Source organism: Oryctolagus cuniculus, chromosome 11, assembly GCF_964237555.1.
Source record: "Oryctolagus cuniculus chromosome 11, mOryCun1.1, whole genome shotgun sequence".
In the NCBI taxonomy this organism is placed as follows: Eukaryota; Metazoa; Chordata; class Mammalia; order Lagomorpha; family Leporidae; genus Oryctolagus; species Oryctolagus cuniculus.
In genome coordinates, this window is record NC_091442.1 from 9988447 (window position 1) to 10006213 (window position 17767).

At 55.6% G+C, this 17767-nt stretch overlaps 1 protein-coding gene and 1 long non-coding RNA gene across 2 annotated transcripts in view; both read right to left on the reverse strand.

Moving 5' to 3' along the window:
• The window catches only part of LOC127487350 (uncharacterized), a 1183652-nt gene that overhangs the window by 729375 nt on the left and 436510 nt on the right, over positions 1–17767 (reverse strand). The window lies entirely within an intron of this gene.
• On the reverse strand, positions 14398–17554 carry MOCS3 (molybdenum cofactor synthesis 3). The gene has a single exon (XM_051832624.2). It carries the CDS (start codon positions 17535–17537, stop codon positions 16119–16121), a length of 1419 nt encoding a protein of 472 aa, XP_051688584.2. The 5' UTR covers positions 17538–17554; the 3' UTR covers positions 14398–16118.

Consider the following 17767-nt stretch of genomic DNA (forward strand, 5'->3'; position numbering starts at 1 on the left):
AGGCCGCCTTCCCTCCTCCCGTGACTCATTCCCTGCGTGCGACATTTTCACAGCATCGTGGTCTCCATGGAACTTTCCACTCACAGCAAAGAGCAAGGGGTTACTCATTCCTTGGGCTCCCAGATCGGCAAGGGAGCCGTCACCGGCGCTGAGAGCTACAAGGGAGGGGCCGACCCCGATCTCAGACACGTCCGGCAGACTTTTTGGAAAGCCGGGGAACATGCCAGACCCTTGTTCAGACCCAGAGCTGGTTGCCAGAGTGATTGATCAGTCATCCAACAAATAAACCAGGGAACCAGGAAGTGACGTTGAAGCCATGAAGCCAAGGGAACCCCACGAGGAAGCCCCGGAGGGGGAGCAGTTTGAAATCGCACGTTTCAATTTCAAGTTCTTCAGGTTGAGTCATTAGGGAAGGCTTTTCTGAGAAAACAACACAGGGGCCAAGCAGAATAGCCCCCTGTGCAAAGGCCCTGGGGCCTGTGTCTGGTGTGTGATGGGTGGCTGGGCAGAGGCAGCAACATGAGGCCAGAGAACAAAGAAGGCAGATGGGAGTCCTCTGGGCAGCACAGTGTCAGTGAGGGGGGCGCAGTTGTGACAGGGCCCCAGGGCATCAGTGAGGGGGGCGCAGGTGTGACAGGGCCCTGGGGCGTCAGTGAGGGGTGCAGGTGTGGCGAGGCCCCAGGGTGTCAGTGAGGGGGGCGCAGGTGTGACAGGGCCCCGGGGCGTCAGTGAGGGGGGCATAGGTGTGACAGGGCCCCGGGGCGTCAGTGAGGGGGGCGCAGGTGTGACAGGGCCCTGGGGCGTCAGTGAGGGGTGCAGGTGTGGCGAGGCCCCAGGGTGTCTGTGAGGGGGGGCGCAGGTGTGCCAAGGCCCCAGAGCGTGGGCAGGTTCCCCGTGGCCACTGTGAGAGGACTGTGGTGGCAATGGGACCAGGGAGGAATCATGGTGAGAGGTGGGCAGATCCCGAATGGACTGTGGAGGCGGGGTCCCTGAGCTTTGGTGGCAGAGGGGCTGTGGGGATACGAGACGGGGCTCAGGAGAGATTCCTAGATGCGAGGCCTCGCACATGGAAGGGTGGTGCTGGGAAGGGCAAGGTGGGCTCGGGGCAGAGCTGTGCCTCAGACTCGGCTTCTTTGGGTTCATCAAGGTCAAGGTGACCCCAGAATGAACTCGCAAAACCCACAGGTGAGTGCCGTGCCTGGGGTGCTCGGTCAAGCAAGGTGCAGTCAGCAGGAGGCAGCCCCCCGCTGGAAGAGAGCTTGCGGGGACAGAGCACCGAGCACCGTGTGCAGCCCTGGGGAGTCCCCGCCCACTCCCGACACAGGCGGTCTCTTCTGAGGCCAGCTGCTGCTGCCCGCCCAGCTCCCTGGGGAAGGCTCTCGATGAATGAGGAGCGAGGAACAGAAAGGCCAGGCCCCTCGAGCTGCCCCAAGTGTCTCAAACCCCACAGTCGTCTCGGCAGAAAGTGTGCGGACGGCAGCTGGCTCTCACATCGCCCTGGGCCGGGCCTCGCAGGTGACACGTGTTGTCAGCGCCTGGGGACATTTTCCTGTGCAACTCACTCCCTGCTCCCCGCGACAGCATCGGGTGCAGGCTCTGGGCGGTTTTCCGTGAGACAGGCGGGCCTGGTGCTAGGGGGAGTGAGAACAGCAGGTGTTGTGAGCCTTCCGGTTTTCCTGACGTGATGTGGAATGAATGACAGTGGCAGATGTGACCCCTCCACCCCAGGGACCCCGGGCAGGGAGGCTTGGAAGGGACTGGGGCGTTCTGTCGGGGGTTCCAGGATGGGACCGACCAGAAGGCACGCGGATTCTGGATCAGTGGCAAAGAAACTTGGCTCTTGTGGGGGCTCCAGGAAAAAGAGGCCCGGGAAGCAGAGGCCGCCTCAGCCCAGAGCTGCGGGAAGCGCCTTCCTCCCTGCCCGCCCGGCTCCTGTCTCCACTCCCGGGCATAGAACCTGGACTGGGAGACCCGCAGGCGTCTCGTCTAGCTACGCGGTCTCTGCCTTGACATCCAGGATTCATGCAGACCTGGGGGGACCGCCCCTAGCCGTCATCTCCTGGTCTGTTAGGCTCCGCACTCCTGAGGAATGAAATCTGTTTTAGTTTTTAAATTTGTATTTATTTCATTTCAGGCAGCAACAGAGAGAGAGAGAGAGAGAGAGAGAGAGAGAGAGAGAATCATTCCCCAGGGGGGTCATTCGACCTCTGAGAACCTTAAGGAACCCCACGTGGTCAGGTTCACAGCGCAGACCCCGGCTCCCAAAGGGTCCCTCACTCACCGGGAGCAGAGGCTGCGAGAATAAGAGATTGGGAGAGACGAGTCTGGGTTCTACTTGGTCTCACAACAAGGGCGGGGGACTCGAGTTCAGTCTCTGGATTTCACTTTATTTGGCATTCCTGTGACCTCGGGAATGTGACACAGACTTTCTATTCCGACTCGAAGGTGCTGTTGGCTTTTATTACGGGAGTGTGTCTGACCTCATTACCAAACCCCTAATGAGCCACCGTGGACAACAAAGCCAGACACAGTTTGAGATGGGAAAAGAAATCGGAACTCGTTTTCAGTGATGAATTTTGAGTAGCCTTGGTGTTGATTTAATGAGCACGTTTTTCCCAGCCCACTGCTGAGCCCTGGCTGCTGCTGGGGCACAACCAAGCCAGGCCGGGAATGACCCAGGGCTCGCTGGCCCCTCCTGGAAACAGCCCGGCCCTGGGCATCCAGAGACCGCACAGTGATGCCTGATGGGTCCAGAGAGCCAAAGAGGGAGGGGTGGGGAGGAGGAGCGGCCTGTTTCCCTGGGATGCCCTCCGTCAAAGCAGTGTGGCTCCTGGGCTGCACCTGCGGCTCACCTGGAATCAGGGGGTTACAACGCTTAGCAAATATAAACACAAGATGCCAGATAGATACATTTTTAAAGATTGACTTATGTATTTGAAAGTCAGAGTTACACAGAGAGAGAGAAGGAGAGGCAGAGAGAGAGGAGAGAGAGGTCTTCTATCCGCTGCTTTACTCCCCAAATGGCTGCAACGGCCAGAGCTGAGCTGATCCGAAGCCAGGAGCCAGGAGCTTCTTCCGGGCCACCTTCCTCTGCTTTCTCAGGCCACAGCAGAGAGCTGGATCAGAAGTGGAGCAGCCGGGACTCAAACTGGTGTCCATATGGGACGCCCTCACTGCAGGCGGTGGCTTTACCCACTATGCCACAGCGATGGCCCCCAAATATATATATATAGATAGATAGATATTAATAAATATATATTCACTTAATATATATTTTAATAAATATATATTTTAAATGTCCCCCAAGAGGCAGTGCAACAGGAAGAGAGAGAGAAATCTTCCATCTGCTGGTTCAATGGCTGCAATGGTCAGGGCTGGGCCAGGCTGAAGCCAGGAGCTTCCTCTGGGTCTCCCATGTGGGTGAGGGACCCAAGTATTTGAGCCATCTTCTGCTGCTTTCCCAGGCACATTAGCAGGGAGCTGGATCAGAAGGGGAGCAGCTGGGACTTGAACTGGAGCCCCTACGGGATGCCGGCACTGCAGACAGAGGGAGGCTTAACCTACACCACAGCACCAGCCCCTGCGCTTGGTTTTAGTGTTCTGCTACCAACAGAATGCAATTCCTTCTCGTTTTTATCTGCTGCCAGTGTAATTTTATCAAACTGAGCAGTGAGTATTGCATATCATTTTCCGCTGTGCGATGGCCGATTGGCCGGGAAAGTTTCCGTAACAGTTTCAGGAAAGCCTCGCTGTGAGACTCGCTTTTCAGCCTCTCTTGCCCCCGCGGGGCTTGGGGAGAGCGCAAGGCAGTCAGCCTTCTCCACACAGCGTCCCTGCTGTGTCCCCTGCTGGGTCCCCGCTGCAGGCAAAGAGGAGATTTGCAGGAGGCGGGGAGGGGCAAGGTGCCCCGGGCCCCCAGGGCTGCCCCTGGCTGGGGAGCAGAGAGAGCAGCAACCCCGCGGCGCCAGGCTGAGCCACGGGATCCATCGGCAGGAGCCTTCCTCTGAGGCTGCAGGCACACTCTTCCCAGCTCATCACGCGTGGCGAGTGGCGACTGCCTCCCACGTGGGCCCCGCGTGTGCCGTGAGCAGGACCAAGCAGCCGTCTGCAGTGGGGAGGTGAGGCCCGGGGGGCGGCCATAACGCTGCATTTCTGAGCTCTGCCTGTTCAAGGCTGGCCTTCACCTTGAACCGCCTTGGGCCAGCGTAGCTTGTGTTCCCCTCTGAAAACAGGAGTGGACCAGGTTGGAATCCTCATAGCCAGGTGAGCTTTGGACAGTGGGGCAGGTGTCACCAGGACCAGAACGAGGCCACCGAGGGGAGTGGTCCCGTAGCACAGGGCTGGGTTTGATTCCTGGCTCCACTCCTGACTCCAGCTTCCTGCTAATGCAGACCCTGGGCGGCAGCAGCCAACAGCTCAAGTAGTCTGTCCCTGCCACCTGCCTGCGACAGCTGACTGCTGTCCTGGGGTCTGGCTTCAGCCTCGGCCCAGCCCCTGCGGCCAATGCAGGCACAGAGCGAGTGAGCCAGCTTACAGTAGCTCACTCGCTCGCTCTCTCTGCCTCACAGATAAACATAATGAAAGTAATTTTTACAAGTTTTTTTTTAAAGCCATATGCAGAAAATCCACTTAGAGTAAATAGTGGAGGGAAAAGTTTGAGACTTCATCGTGAAAAATGAAAGCCAAGCATGCAAGAGTACACTTGCTTCTCCTCACAGCAGCTTTTCCCTGCAGAGAGGAGGCGGGGAGGGGAAGCAGTCTGTGTCCCGGTCTGAGAGGGAGCAGGGGCGGGGGGTGGCTACAGTTAGTAAAAACTCAGCAGGTGGTGCCTTAGGGTCTGTGCACTTCTCTGCATGTTTCTTCAACTAAATTTGTTTATTTATTTATATATTTGAAAGGCACAGTGGCAAGAGAGAGGGGGAGACAGAGATCTTTCATCCACAGGCTGCAACCTGCAGAGCCGCAGCCAGGAGCCTTGAGCTCCATCCAAGCACTTGGGACATTTTCCTCTGCCTTCCCAGGTGCGTTGGCAGGGATCTGGATTGGAAGTGGAGCAGCCAGGACTCGAACCTGTGCTTTGATATGGGATGCTAATGTGACAGGCAGCAGCTTAACCCACTGTGCCACAATGTTGGCCCCACCTAAAGATTTTACAATGGTCTCAAATCTGCAAATCCACCCATGGCTCTGTTAGGAGGCCACCGTCCATGGCCCTGAGTGTTCCTTGGGGCTGAGGCACCAGGAGCACGCACCCCACTGGGTTGGTGGAGCTGGGTGAGGAGCTGTTGTGATCCTCCAAACATTGGGCACGTCCTGGCTGGTGCTTCTCCTGCTGTGGTTTGATGATCCACGGGCAACAGGAAGCACTGGGCATATTGAATGGAAAAGTCTCTTTCTCATTTGCTCTCCCAGTCCTGTCCCCGTGGCCCCCATCAGCATCCAAACACCCACCCAGTCCATCCGGCCGCCCAAACCAAACCCTGAGCCATCCTTGCTGCCTCCTGTGGTCCTCCGGGGGTCTCTTGGTCCCCCACCCCTGCCCTAGTCCTAGTGTGGGTGGCCACATAACAGCCCCTAGGGACGTCCAGTCTGAGTCCTCGGAGCCTGTGAGTGTGGCCCTTCCCATGGTATAACAGACTCTACGAGTGGGACTGTGACTCCGAGATGGGGAGTAGCTTGGGTTACCCAGCTGGGCCCAGCGTTATCTCAGGAGTGCATAGAAGGGGTAGGCAGGAAGGCCAGAGTCAGGGAGCGCAGTGAGATGGAGGAGACAGGGGTGAGAGTTGGCGGGTTAGAGACTTAGAGGAAGGGAGGAAAGAGCCAGGGCCTGCAGAACCTGGTGAAGGCAGGGAAGGGCTCTCCCCTGAGTCTCCGGTAGGAAGGCAGCCCGCTGAGGCCCCAGGTCAGCACTTCTGACCTATAGAATAGAAACCTGGCACCTGCGTGCCCACGCAGTCGTCACAGCGAGCTGACCGGCACCTGCCCTGCCTCATTGACCATTTCTGTGTTGGACGTTCCAGAATGCACCATCAAAGGTTGTAGACGACAGTTAGCCCTGCTGTTTCCATCTTCTTGTTTTCCATCGGGAAACAGGCCTGGCACGCATTCCCAAGGGCACACATCTGTAACGTAGTGTCAGCCTGCCCCCTAGGTACACACAGAACCAGGAACAAAACCTTCCCTGGGAATAAGGAATGTGTGGCCGGAGTGCCTGCACCTAGCTAAGCGCCCAGGAGTCCCGAGGCCTGACTCCACCCCCCGACTCCTACACAAAGACCCTGGAGTGAACCGCCGTGACTCTGTCCCCATCAGGCGACCACGGACAACCGCGGCCAGGACACACGCTTCACCCCAGTGGCAGTGCAGCCTGCTCAGTGTCCCCCGTGACTCCAAATAGGCTTCCTGGCGCGGGGCAGGTCCCCTAACACACTCGGAACCGTTGAAAACTCCTCCCAGAATCCAACGGAATCCTTTCTGAGATGCTCTGCAGGGACAGGGGAGGCGATCCCGTGTGGAGAACGGGACTCCCAAACAAGGTTGTGTCGGGGAGAGCTCCAGTCGGTGAGGACGGGACGGGGGTGGGGGTGGGGGGCTGTGAGGAGGAGGGGCTTAGTTCTCTGCATCTCTCAGGGCTGCAGAGGATGCAGTGAGGCCCGGTAGGCGGCAAGGACTCTGGGAGTGGCGTGGGTGCGTGCAGAGAGAGCTGGGGGCAGGCCCCACCGCCTCATGGTCATGGTCCCCAGAACTTGCCTAGCACCCGGTGCCAAGTAGATTCCCAGTAGCAGTGTGCAGATGGCGCTCTTTCCATAGTGGTTTGTCTCAGCTATACACATCACTAAGAACAAGCATATGGCCGGTGCCGCGGCTCACTAGGCTAATCCTCCACCTGTGGCACCGGCACCCTGGGTTCTAGTCCGATTGGGGCGCTGGATTCTGTCCCGGTTGCCCCTCTTCCAGTCCAGCTCTCTGCTGTGGCCCGGGAAGGCAGTGGAGTGTGGGGAGCAACGGGGAGCAACTCGGACTAGACTAAGTTACTGGAATTAAGACTTATTCTATGCATCTGCTCTCCCACAATATGGCGCTGGGAGAGGAGGAAACAGCTTCTACACAGCTGCCTCCAGTTCAACCAATAAACAGCAGGACCTGCTCCTGATTGGAGGAGAGCAGCGTACTCGGCGTGTGGGTAGCAGAGTTGGGATTGGTGGAAGAGGACTATAAAGGAGGAGAGAGACAACATGCACCAGGAACATCTAGCTGAAGGAACATCTGAGCAGCCCCCGAGAGAGCCGGCCGGCAGTGTGCCGCTCCCCTGCGGAAGTGGGGAATGTGGCAGGGGGCCCGCCCCTCCACGGAGGTGGAAGGGTCAGTAGCCAACCCGGGAAGAACCAGCAGCAAACCCGGGGAGGGCCGAGCAGACAAAAGAACAGCGCAGGGTCCTGTGTCGTTCCTCCGTGAAGAGGGGGAGAGACATAATGGTGCCGTGACTCGGATATGAAGCCTAGGCAGGGCTTAGTGTCGTTCCTCCACGAAGACGGGGAGCGACATAATGGTGCCGTGACTCGGATATGAAGCCTAGGCAGGATTCAGTGTCACTCCTCCACGAAGACGGGGAGCGACAGTGGAGGATGGCCCACATCCTTGGGCCCTGCACCCACATGGGAGACCAGGAGGAAGCACCTGACTCCTAGCTTCGGATCGGCGCAGCGCCGGCCGTAGCGGCCATTTTGGGGGTGAACTAATGGAAGGAACATCTTTCTCTAACTCTGCCTGTCAAAGAAAAAAAAAAAAACATACAACATAGGGAAAAATGAGCTGAGTAACCACTACACACTTGTAGAAGACTTTCACATACATAAAAAACTGCTCCAGCTTAATCCAAATAAAAATGCAGATTAATAAGGTTTTTAATATCATCTTAATGCTTTAAATGTTTATTTTCATCAATTAAAGGGCAGAGCAACACACACACACACACACACACAGACCAAGAAACAGACAGATCTCCCATCCTCTGATTCACTTCCTAAATGTCCACAACAGTGGGGGTTGGAATAGGCTGAAGCCAGGAGCCTGGAACTCAGTCTGGGTCCTGCATGCGGGTGGCAGGGACCCAACTACTCAAGCCATCATCTGTTGCCACCCTGGGTGTGCATTAGCAGGAAGCTGGTTGGCAAGCAGGGGAGCTAGGACTCACATGGGGTGCAGAGTGGGGGTTTAACCCACTGCACCACAACATCCAACCCAGTGGCTTTTATTAATGATTTATTTATTTGAAAGGTACAATTACAAAGAGAGAGGGAGAGACACAGAGAGGTCTTCCACCCACTGGTTCACTCCCCAGATGGCCACAACAGCAGCGGCTGAGCCAGGAGCCAGGAGCTTCTTCTGGGTCTCCCATGTGGATGCAGGGGCCCGAGGTCCTGGGCCATCTGCTGCTGCTTTCCCAGGCACATTAGCAGGGAGCTGGTTCAAAAGTGGAGGAGCTGGGACTCGAACTGGCGCCCACATGGTATGTTGGTGCTGCAGGTGGCAGCAGCTTAACCCTCTACACTGTAATGCTGCCCCCACTCCCCAGTTTGTTTTTTAAGTGGTCAGACTGGCAAACAGCTCACAGCTTGAAGCGTCTGCTGGCAGAGATGTTGGTACACATTGCAGGCGCTTGGAAGGGAGATTTGGCAATTCTGTTCAGAATCAGAACTGGGCTTACTCTTTATAAACACTGTAACTTCTTAAATGCATTTGTGCAAAGATACAAATGTCCAGCTCCTCTTTGAAGGACGCTTACCGATGGTGAGACCACTCCAAGTCCTGTGTCCATTGCTGATGATAGCTAAAGACATGGGAGAATGTGTGGTCTCCCCTCGGCACCGCGCGGACGGGCTCCAGTCCCTTCTATAAAACGGCACAGGCTTGCACGTGACCCGCGCACGTCTTCTCCGAACTCATCCCTGGAGTGCCGTTCATACCAAACACGAGGGATCTTCAAGAAGTTGGTGCAAAACGCACCTCAGGAAAAAACTAAGCTTGCATGTCAGATTTTTTGCGCCAAAATGCTTTTTCATTCCATTTCCCACGAGCTTTTTACCACATAAATGCTGTGCAGATCGCTGTCACTTGCATTGGGCGTCCGATCCACTGAGCGTCTCACGTGGGCTGCCAGGTCCCGTCAGTGTCTGGGCTCCAGTCTGACTCTGCTCTCTTCCAGCTTGCTGGTCTGATTGTTTTTTTTTTTTTCCTTTTCTTCACACCCCTCCCCCTCCCCCCCCAATCTTTTATTTAAGGAATACAAACTTCAGACATTTCATAATTACAACTTTAGGAACACAGTGATTCTACTCACCATACCCACACTCCCACCTTCTACCTCCTCCCTCCCCTATTCCCATTCTTATTTTTTACTAAGATCTATTTTCAACTAAGTTTATACAATAAGGTTAACTCTATACTAAGTAAAGAGTTCAACAAATGTGAAAACACAAACCTGTTTCTCACAGTCGAGACGAGGGCTGTTCAGAGTCACCGCGTCTCACCAGCTTGCTGCCAGTGTACACCCTGGGAGGCAGCAGGTGATGGCTCAAGTACTTGGGTCCCTGCCACCCACATGGAAGAATTTCCAGTGCCCAGGTTTGGCCTGGCCCAGCCCTGCCTGTCAGACGTCACAGGCATCTGGGAGTAAACCATCAGACGGGGCCTCTGTCTCTGCCTTTCAAATGCATACATAATATTTTTTTATAAAAAAGATCTATAAAGGGGCTGGCGCCATGGCATAGCAGGTAGAACCAATGCCTGCAGTGCCGGCATCCCATGTGGGCACCAGTTCCAGTCCCGGCTGCTCCACTTCTGATCCAGCTCTCTGCTGTGGCCTGGGAAAGCAGTAGAAAATGGCCCAAGTCCTTGGGCCCCTGTACCCGCCTGGGAGACCTGAAGGAAGCTCCTGGCTCCTGGCTTCAGATTGGCCCAGCTCCAGCCGTTGCAGCCATCTGGGGAGTGAACCAGCAGACGAAGATCTCTCTGCCTCTGCCTCTCTGTAACTCTGTCTTTCAAATAAATAAATAAATCTTAAAACAAAAAACATCACAAGTCTAGTTACAGGGACTGTCTAAACAAAGAACTTGATGAAGAGAGGAGTGAGGGGGAGATTTAAAAACTCTGTACATACAGTTGTTTCTAAAGTTCTTCTTTGGAGATAATTTTAGAGTTTGAAGTTCCTGTATACCCCTGATTCAGCTTCTCATAATGCATTTGTCAAAACTAAGAAAATAACATTGATACGACAGTTAACCAAACTAGACAATTTGGATCTCCCCAGTTTTTCCACTACTATCTTTGTTTTGTGTCAGGTTTCTTTCTTTCTCTTTTTTATTTGACAGGTTGAGTTACAGTGAGAGAGACAGAGAGAAAGGTCTTCCTTTTGTTGGTTCACTCCCCAAATGGCCACCGTGGCCGGCGCTATGCCAATCCGAAGCCAGGAGCCAGGTGCTTCTTCCTGGTCTCCCATGGGGTGCAGGGCTCAAGCACTTGGGCCATCCTCCACTGCCCTCCCGGGCCACAGCAGAGAGCTGGACTGGAAGAGGAGCAACCGGGACTAGAACTGGATGCCCATATGGGATGCCAGCGCCGCAGGCAGGATTAACCAAGTGAGCCATGGCGCCGGCCCCAGTACCAGGTTTCAATCCAACGCACCACACAGCATTCGGCATGCATGCTTTTGAACTGTTCACATTTTATTAGGAGTATGAACTACTTTTAAAAGTCTCAACTTTCTTTTTAACCAAATGTATGATCATAGTGTTCACACGATATTGGTGCTTTGAGGAGATATTTTGCTTTTTTAAGCTAGAAGTAAGTATTTAACATGGTAATAAAGTATTTTTAGATAATCATTGTGAATCATCCAACTTTCAGGATTTTTTAAAACTTAACCCATTTGCCACTCTTCTGCTATTATTAGGGTTAATTTATGGGTCTGATTCAGTCACAAACACTGGAGCTGCAAATTTGCAAAGCACCATCTGTAAACTCTCACTGCTTCACATTCTGCCTTCTTCGCTCTGATTATCTATTATGCAAGTACATTTTTCTAAGAAATTATATTCAATCATCTATTCATTGAAATACTAGGAAGGGTTGGCTGATAGTGCAGGTATGGCACTTCAAAGCCAGTTTTTAAGTTTTTTGAAGATCTTGATCCCATTTGACATGATCTGAAATTTACATATTAGACAACATTAAAAAGAGCAAGAAGTACACTTGTGTCCTAACGTTCACCACCTAAGACAACGAGTGGTCAGTGCAAATGGACAGAGCGCAGCAGGTCACGGCGCTACAGCAGCCTGGGCTTCCCGCGCAAGTGGCTACCTCCACGTCCACCAGATTTAAAAAGACCCAAACCACATTTCTTGCTGTTTTCCAAATCCAGACTACAGGTGTGTTTAAGTTTCAAAATTTTCAAATCTGTTTTCAAAATCCCCATGTTGCCCCGTCCCCAGAACACTGAAAGATCCGCCAGCGCCAGACCCCTGCACGGCCAGGTGGTCTCAGCGAGGAAGTGGTGCCCGGGCCCTCATGCGCCACAGTCCCTAGCCGGCCACCCTCACCCTATGTGCCTGCCTGCAGTTACCGAATTGGCAAAGACCTTTTAAGATGTATGTATGTATGCAGGTGTGTATCTATTTGAAAGGCAGAATTAGAGAGAAAGGGACAGAGAAATCTTGCGTTTGCTGGCTCCCTCCCCAAATGGCTGCAACAGGCAGATCTGGGCCGGGCTGAAACCAGGAACTCCCTTCTGCCCTCCACCTGGGTAGCAGGAGCACAAGTGCCTGGGTCTTCCATTGCCTTCCCGGCCAGTGGTCTGGGAAAGCAGCAGAGAATAGCCCAAGTGTTTAGGTCTCTGCCACCCATGTGAGAGACCTGGAAGAAGCTCCTGGCTTTAGCCTGGCCCAGTGTTGGCCATTACAGCCATCTGGGGAGTGAACCACTAGATAGATCTTTCTCTCTGTTACTTTGTCTTTCAAATAATAAGTCTTTAGGGGCCAGTGTTGTGGCGCAGCAGGTTAAAGCCCTGGCCTGCCAACATCCAATATGGGCGCCGGGTTCTTGTGTCAGCTGCTCCACTTCCGATCCAGCTCTCTGCTGTGGCCTGGGAAAGCAGTGGAAGATGGCCCAAGTCCTTTGGCCCCTGCACCTGCGTGAGAGACCCGGAAGAAGCTCCTGGCTCCTGATCAGCTCAGCTCTGGCCGTTGCGGCCATTTGGGGAGTGAACCAGTGGATGGAAGACCTCTCTCTCTTTGACTCTACCTCTCTGTAACTCTTTCAAATAAATAAAATCTTTAAAAAAGTAAATAAATCTTTAGGGACCAGTGCTGTGGCATAGTAGGTTAAGCATCTGCCTATGGTGCTGCATCCCATATGAGCGCTGGTTTGAGTCTTAGCTGCTCCGCTTCTGATCCAGCTCCCTGCTGATGGCCTAGAAAAGCAATGGAAGATGACCCCTGGACCTACGTGGGAGACCCAGAAGCTCTTGGCTCCTGGCTTCGGACTGGCCCAGCTCCAACAGTTGTGGTCATCTGTCTCTCCACCTCTCAGGTAAATAAATAAATCTTTAGAAACACACACACACACACACACACACACACACACACCAAAGAGCCAGGGTCGGCATCCTATACATGAATGCTAGTGGCCTGGGAAAGCAACAGAGGATGGTCCAAGTAGTTGGGCCCCTGCACCCTCGTGGGAGACCTGGAAAAAGCTCCTGGCTCCTGGCTTTGGACTGGCCCAGCTCTGACCACTGAGGCCACCTGGGGAGTGAACCAGTGAATAGAAGCTCACTCTCTCTGTCTCTCCCTCTCTAACTCTGCCTTTCAAATAAATAAAAAAGACCAAAGACTGATACACTCTGGGTACTCACTGATGTGATCAGCATTTTCTGTGGGTACCTCCAGAAAAGCCATGAATTTGACTAAGCGATGATGGATGCCTAGGGTGCCATAGGCAGTGGAGACAGAAGCGGTCAGATTTAAAGTGTTTGCGGGGAGAAATGGTTCAAGAGTGCAGGTCCCTCCTGACTTGCAGAGGAGCCTGGGAAGGGAGTGTCCGATGCTGCGTCTTGCCAGTGAGGAAGCCGGTGCGGGTGGGGAGGCCGCTGGGCAGCCCAAGCTGTGAGGCAGGACTGCCTTTGCTGGGACACAGACGCCCTGCTCAGCGGTTCGCTGTGCTCACAGCAACTGTTTCGACTCGGCTGAACTCCTGCTAAGTTCCAGTTCACTCCAGGCTTCCCTCGCCTGCAAGCACTGGGCAAGGAGACTGCTGCTGATTAAAGGGGACGCCCATCTTCTATCAACGTTGCTCCTCTCCGCCTCCGTCTTAGCCATGGGGCCACCGGGAAGGCACATGTGATAGGAGCCTTCTCCCCCCTTGCCTGCAGCAACCTGTCCAAAAATGGCGTTAAAAGGCAGACAGAAAACACCTAGGTAATTCATAATTTTCTGCTTTTAAGATGCCAAATAATGGGGCTGGCGCTGTGGCGCAGCGGGTTAATGCCCTGGGGCCTGAAGCGCCGGTATCCCATATGGGCGCCGATTCGAGACCCAAGTGCTTGGGCCCCTGCTCCGGCGTGGGAGACCCGGAAGAAACTCCTGGCTCCTGGCTTCGGATCAGCACAGCTCTGGCCGTTGCGACCAACTGGGGAGTGAACCATCGGATGGAGGCTCGCTCTCTCTCTGCCTCTCCTCTCTCTGTAACTCTGACTTGCAAATAAAATAAATCTTTAAAAAAAAAAAGATGCCAAATAATTGAAGTAAGGTTAGAAACTAGAGACGGTGTCAGCACACAGACTTCATGTGAACTACACGGGTCTGCAGAAAGCTGTGGAAAATGCATGTCGTGGAGAGATTATGTACAGATCTCAAAATATTTTTACACCAAAACACACCTTTCAATTCCATTTCCATGAACTTTTTAAAATATTTTAATAAATTGATTTGAAAAGCAGAGTTCCAGAGAGAGGGAGAGACACACAGATCTTTCACCTGCTGGTTTACTCCCCAAATGGCCGCAATGGGCAGGGCTGGGCTAGGCTGAGGACAGGAGCCTGGAACTCCAACGGGGTCTCCCATGTGGGTACAGGGGCCCAAGTACCTGGGTCGTCTTCTGCTTTCCCAGGCCCATTAGTAAGGGGCTGGATGGGAAGTTGAGCAGCTGGGACTCGAACCAGCACCAACATGGGATGCCAGCGGCACAGGTGGTGGCTAAACCTGCTCCACCATCACGCAAGTCCCTGTGAACTTTTTGAAGTCCCCTCATATACCTATGTTAGATAGACAGATACCCTATTTGTCATCCCAATTCTTTCACATCCAGAGTGCTTCAGAAATTACGGCTCATCACAGGTAGGAATTAACCCTGGCACCACTTTATTTGCAAAATGCTTTCCCACTCCCACACTGTAGTGGTTTTCCTAACATTCCAAACCGACCGCAGAATTATCCTGAAACAACGCAGACAGACGCAAGACTTCCAATGACAAGAGTTTGTTACCTCCACTAACCTACGGGACTGTGAGATGACACAGTGTACAAAGGCCATCTTCTGAGTACAGCAAACTGGGTCACACAGCTGACCTCAGGCGTGTGGGGGTCCTCAGAAACAGACAAGCTTCCGGGAGAACGCTGCCCTCCCTTGACCGACGCTGGATGGGGGGCTCTGGGACTCCACTCGGGGGGCAGAGGTCTGTGCACGAGTACCCAGGGGCATTTCTGGTGTGCGCACAAGAGCTCTGTCTGTCATCATGCAAGCACAGACTGTCTCACGACAGAGAAACACAAAGTTCTGCTGGGAGTGAAGTGCCTGGGCTGTGGGCTGTGGGCTGTGGGCGCGGTGCTTCTGGATTCAACAGCTGCCCACACAGACGTCAGCCATTACTCAGAATGGAAGCAGACTCCCGCCATGGCCCACGGCCTCCCCAGCGGCCCCACAGCCCACCTTGCCTCTATACTTGCCGGGACAGCTCGGTATTTGCGCTGGGCTCTCACACTTGTCTCTCTCCCCAGGATTGTTCTCCCAGATTTTCATAACTGGCTCCAGCTCACCATTCAGGTTTTGGATTGAATGTTATTCTGAAGAGGCCCCACAAGTCGACCTATCCAAACCAATAACTAGTGAGTGAATAAGCTAGTGAGTGAATCCGCCCACAAGGCTTTAGACTTTTGAAAGCTTTGCTGGTGGACACACGGGATTTCAGTTCTCCGAGTTCCTGCTTCTCTTTAGAAAGAGAAATCTGACCACGGGCCGCTCACAATAAGCAGCTGGAGAAGACTGACAGCCGCCGGCACACTCACGCACCAAACTTCGAATTTGTTGTGCACACGAGGAGCTGGGCGTCTCCCAGTTCATGAAAGTGTGGTTTGACGTGGCCCACAGAAACACCTGTACTTACACTGCTGTGAAATGTTCGGGTAAGAGTCAGAACAGGAAAGGCGGATGGAAGGGGGGAGGGCTGAGACACTGCCTGGAAGATCCCAAAGCAAACCACAGAGCAAAGAAAATGTGACTGCGTGAACACAGGGTGGACCCTGAGCGAACTTTAAGGCAAGTTGGCAATTCATAAGCGAAACTGACAGGCAAACGGCTTCCTGTAATTCACTGAACTGGAAAGACCTCACTTCCACACTGATTCAAATGTCCGGCAGGAGGACCACTTCCCGGAGAAGACAACCCATGAACGAAACCTGACGTCTGAATTAGAGACCAGACCCCGCGAACGCCTGACACTGCCCTGAGCACACGCCTTCTGTGGTCAGCTCGGTGAGCCCAGCTCACAGCTTCGCTCCAGGCCTCAGACAGTTCAGAGCGCTTTTCGATCAGCAGCAGGCAGACAAAAACGATGTGCAGTTCGGAATACAAACCCGGTGTCACGGTGCATTTCCCACGTTCAGGGCCCCTCCCGGAAACAGTCACAGCCCCTACACCCTCCCAGCCGCTGCGGCCGGAAGCCCCGTGACCGGCTCCGCCCATTCGATGCTGCAGAACCCAGGCCCTGGCTGCATCCCAGAAGAGAACCCAGCCGCATCCCGGCGTCCCGCGGCTGCGCACCCCTCGCCCTCGCCTCGAGCGGGCGCTCAGTACTGCGGGAAGGAGCCGTCCACCTTGGCGGCCCAGGCCATGAGCCCGCCCGCCACGTCCTGCACCCTTAGCGAGGCCAGCTCCGGCACTCGCGGCAGGGCCTGCAGGAGCCTCACGGCCTTCTGCGAGTCGTTGCCCAGTTTGCAGATCACGTACACGCGGAGCGCCGCGCCCTCCGGGGCGGCCCGGCCCCGCTCGCGGATGGCGTCCCCGAGCAGCCGCAGGCTCTCCGCGTCCCTGCGCTCCAGCAGCGTCAAGGGCACGTGCAGCGCATGCGGCAGGCGACAGATGTCCACCTCCACTCGCGGCCGGACGTCCAGCAGCAGGTGCGGCGCCCCGGCATCCAGGAGCCGCTTGTAGTCGGTCACGGAAATGCGCTCCTCGGGGCCCAGGAGCTGCAGGGAGCGGCACTTCTCGGTGGCCGACGAGCCACAGAGGGCTTCGTAGTCCTGCAGGGCGGTCACCGTGGGCCGCTCCCCACAGGCCGCGCAGTCGGGCCTGCGCCCCCGCAGCCGGACGCAGCGGAAGCACCCCGAGAGCGCGTCGAAGAGCAGCAGGCGGCCGCTGTAGGAGGGGCCCAGCCCCGCGGCGATCTTCAGCACCTCCAGCGCCTGCAGGCAGCCCAGGATGCCGGTCACCACGCCCAGCACGCCGCCGTCGGCGCAGCTCGTCACCGTGTCGGCCGGGGGCGGCTGCGGGAACACGCAGCGGTAGCACGGCCCGCCGCCGTAGTGGTACACCGTGATCTGGCCCTCGAAGCGCAGGGCGCTGGCCGACACCAGGGGCCGGCCGGCCAGCACACAGGCGTCGCTCACCAGGTAGCGAGTGGGCGCGTTGTCGGAGCAGTCGGCCACCACGTCGTAGCGCCGGACCAGGTCGAGCGCCGTGGCCGCGGTGAGGGCCTGGGCGTAGGGCACGCACTCCACGGCCGAGTTGAGGCGGCGCAGCGAAGCGGCGGCCGAAAAGACTTTGGCCTGGCCGGCCAGCGCCTCGTCGTGCAGCACCTGGCGGGCCAGGTTGCTCATCTCCACCACGTCGTAGTCCACCAGGCCGAGGCGGCCCACGCCGGCCGCCGCCAGGTACTGCGCCAGCGGGCAGCCGAGCCCCCCGCAGCCGACGATGAGCACGGACGCGGCCGCCAGGCGCAGCTGGCCCTGCACGCCCAGCTCGGGCAGCACCAGCTGCCGGCTGTAGCGCAGGATCTCGTCTCGCGACAGGGACGCCCTGGGCGGCAGCGGCGACACCGGCGCCGGCTGCTCCGACTCCGGTTCCCGCTCCGCCGCCAGAGCCGCCGCCAGCCTCTGTTTCAGGGACTCCAGCTCCTCCTCACGCTGGGCAACCTGAGCCTGTAGAGCCAGCACCTCCTCCCGGGCAGCCATGGCGACGTCCGCCGGAGGCTGGCGCGTGCAGGGCATTTCCGGTTCCGGCTTATCGTCGCCTAGAGACTGGGGTAATCCAAACATCCCCGTGGACTTTGGGAAAAGGCGAAAAATAGATTTCCACGTGCTAGGAAACCTTAGGCTTCAACTTGACAGATTCTCAGGTTTCTAATATTTTCACTGGACCGCATAGAGGTCGGAAAGCGAGGAACAGCTAGCCGTCCCCCTCTCCCGGAACTTGGTACGGTCCGACCCGCCCCTTTCCG

What these genes read in the sequence shown, in the direction of transcription:
- MOCS3 (XM_051832624.2), bottom strand. Translation starts at nt 17,537, where the DNA reads ATGCCCTGCACGCGCCAGCCTCCGGCGGACGTCGCCATGGCTGCCCGG.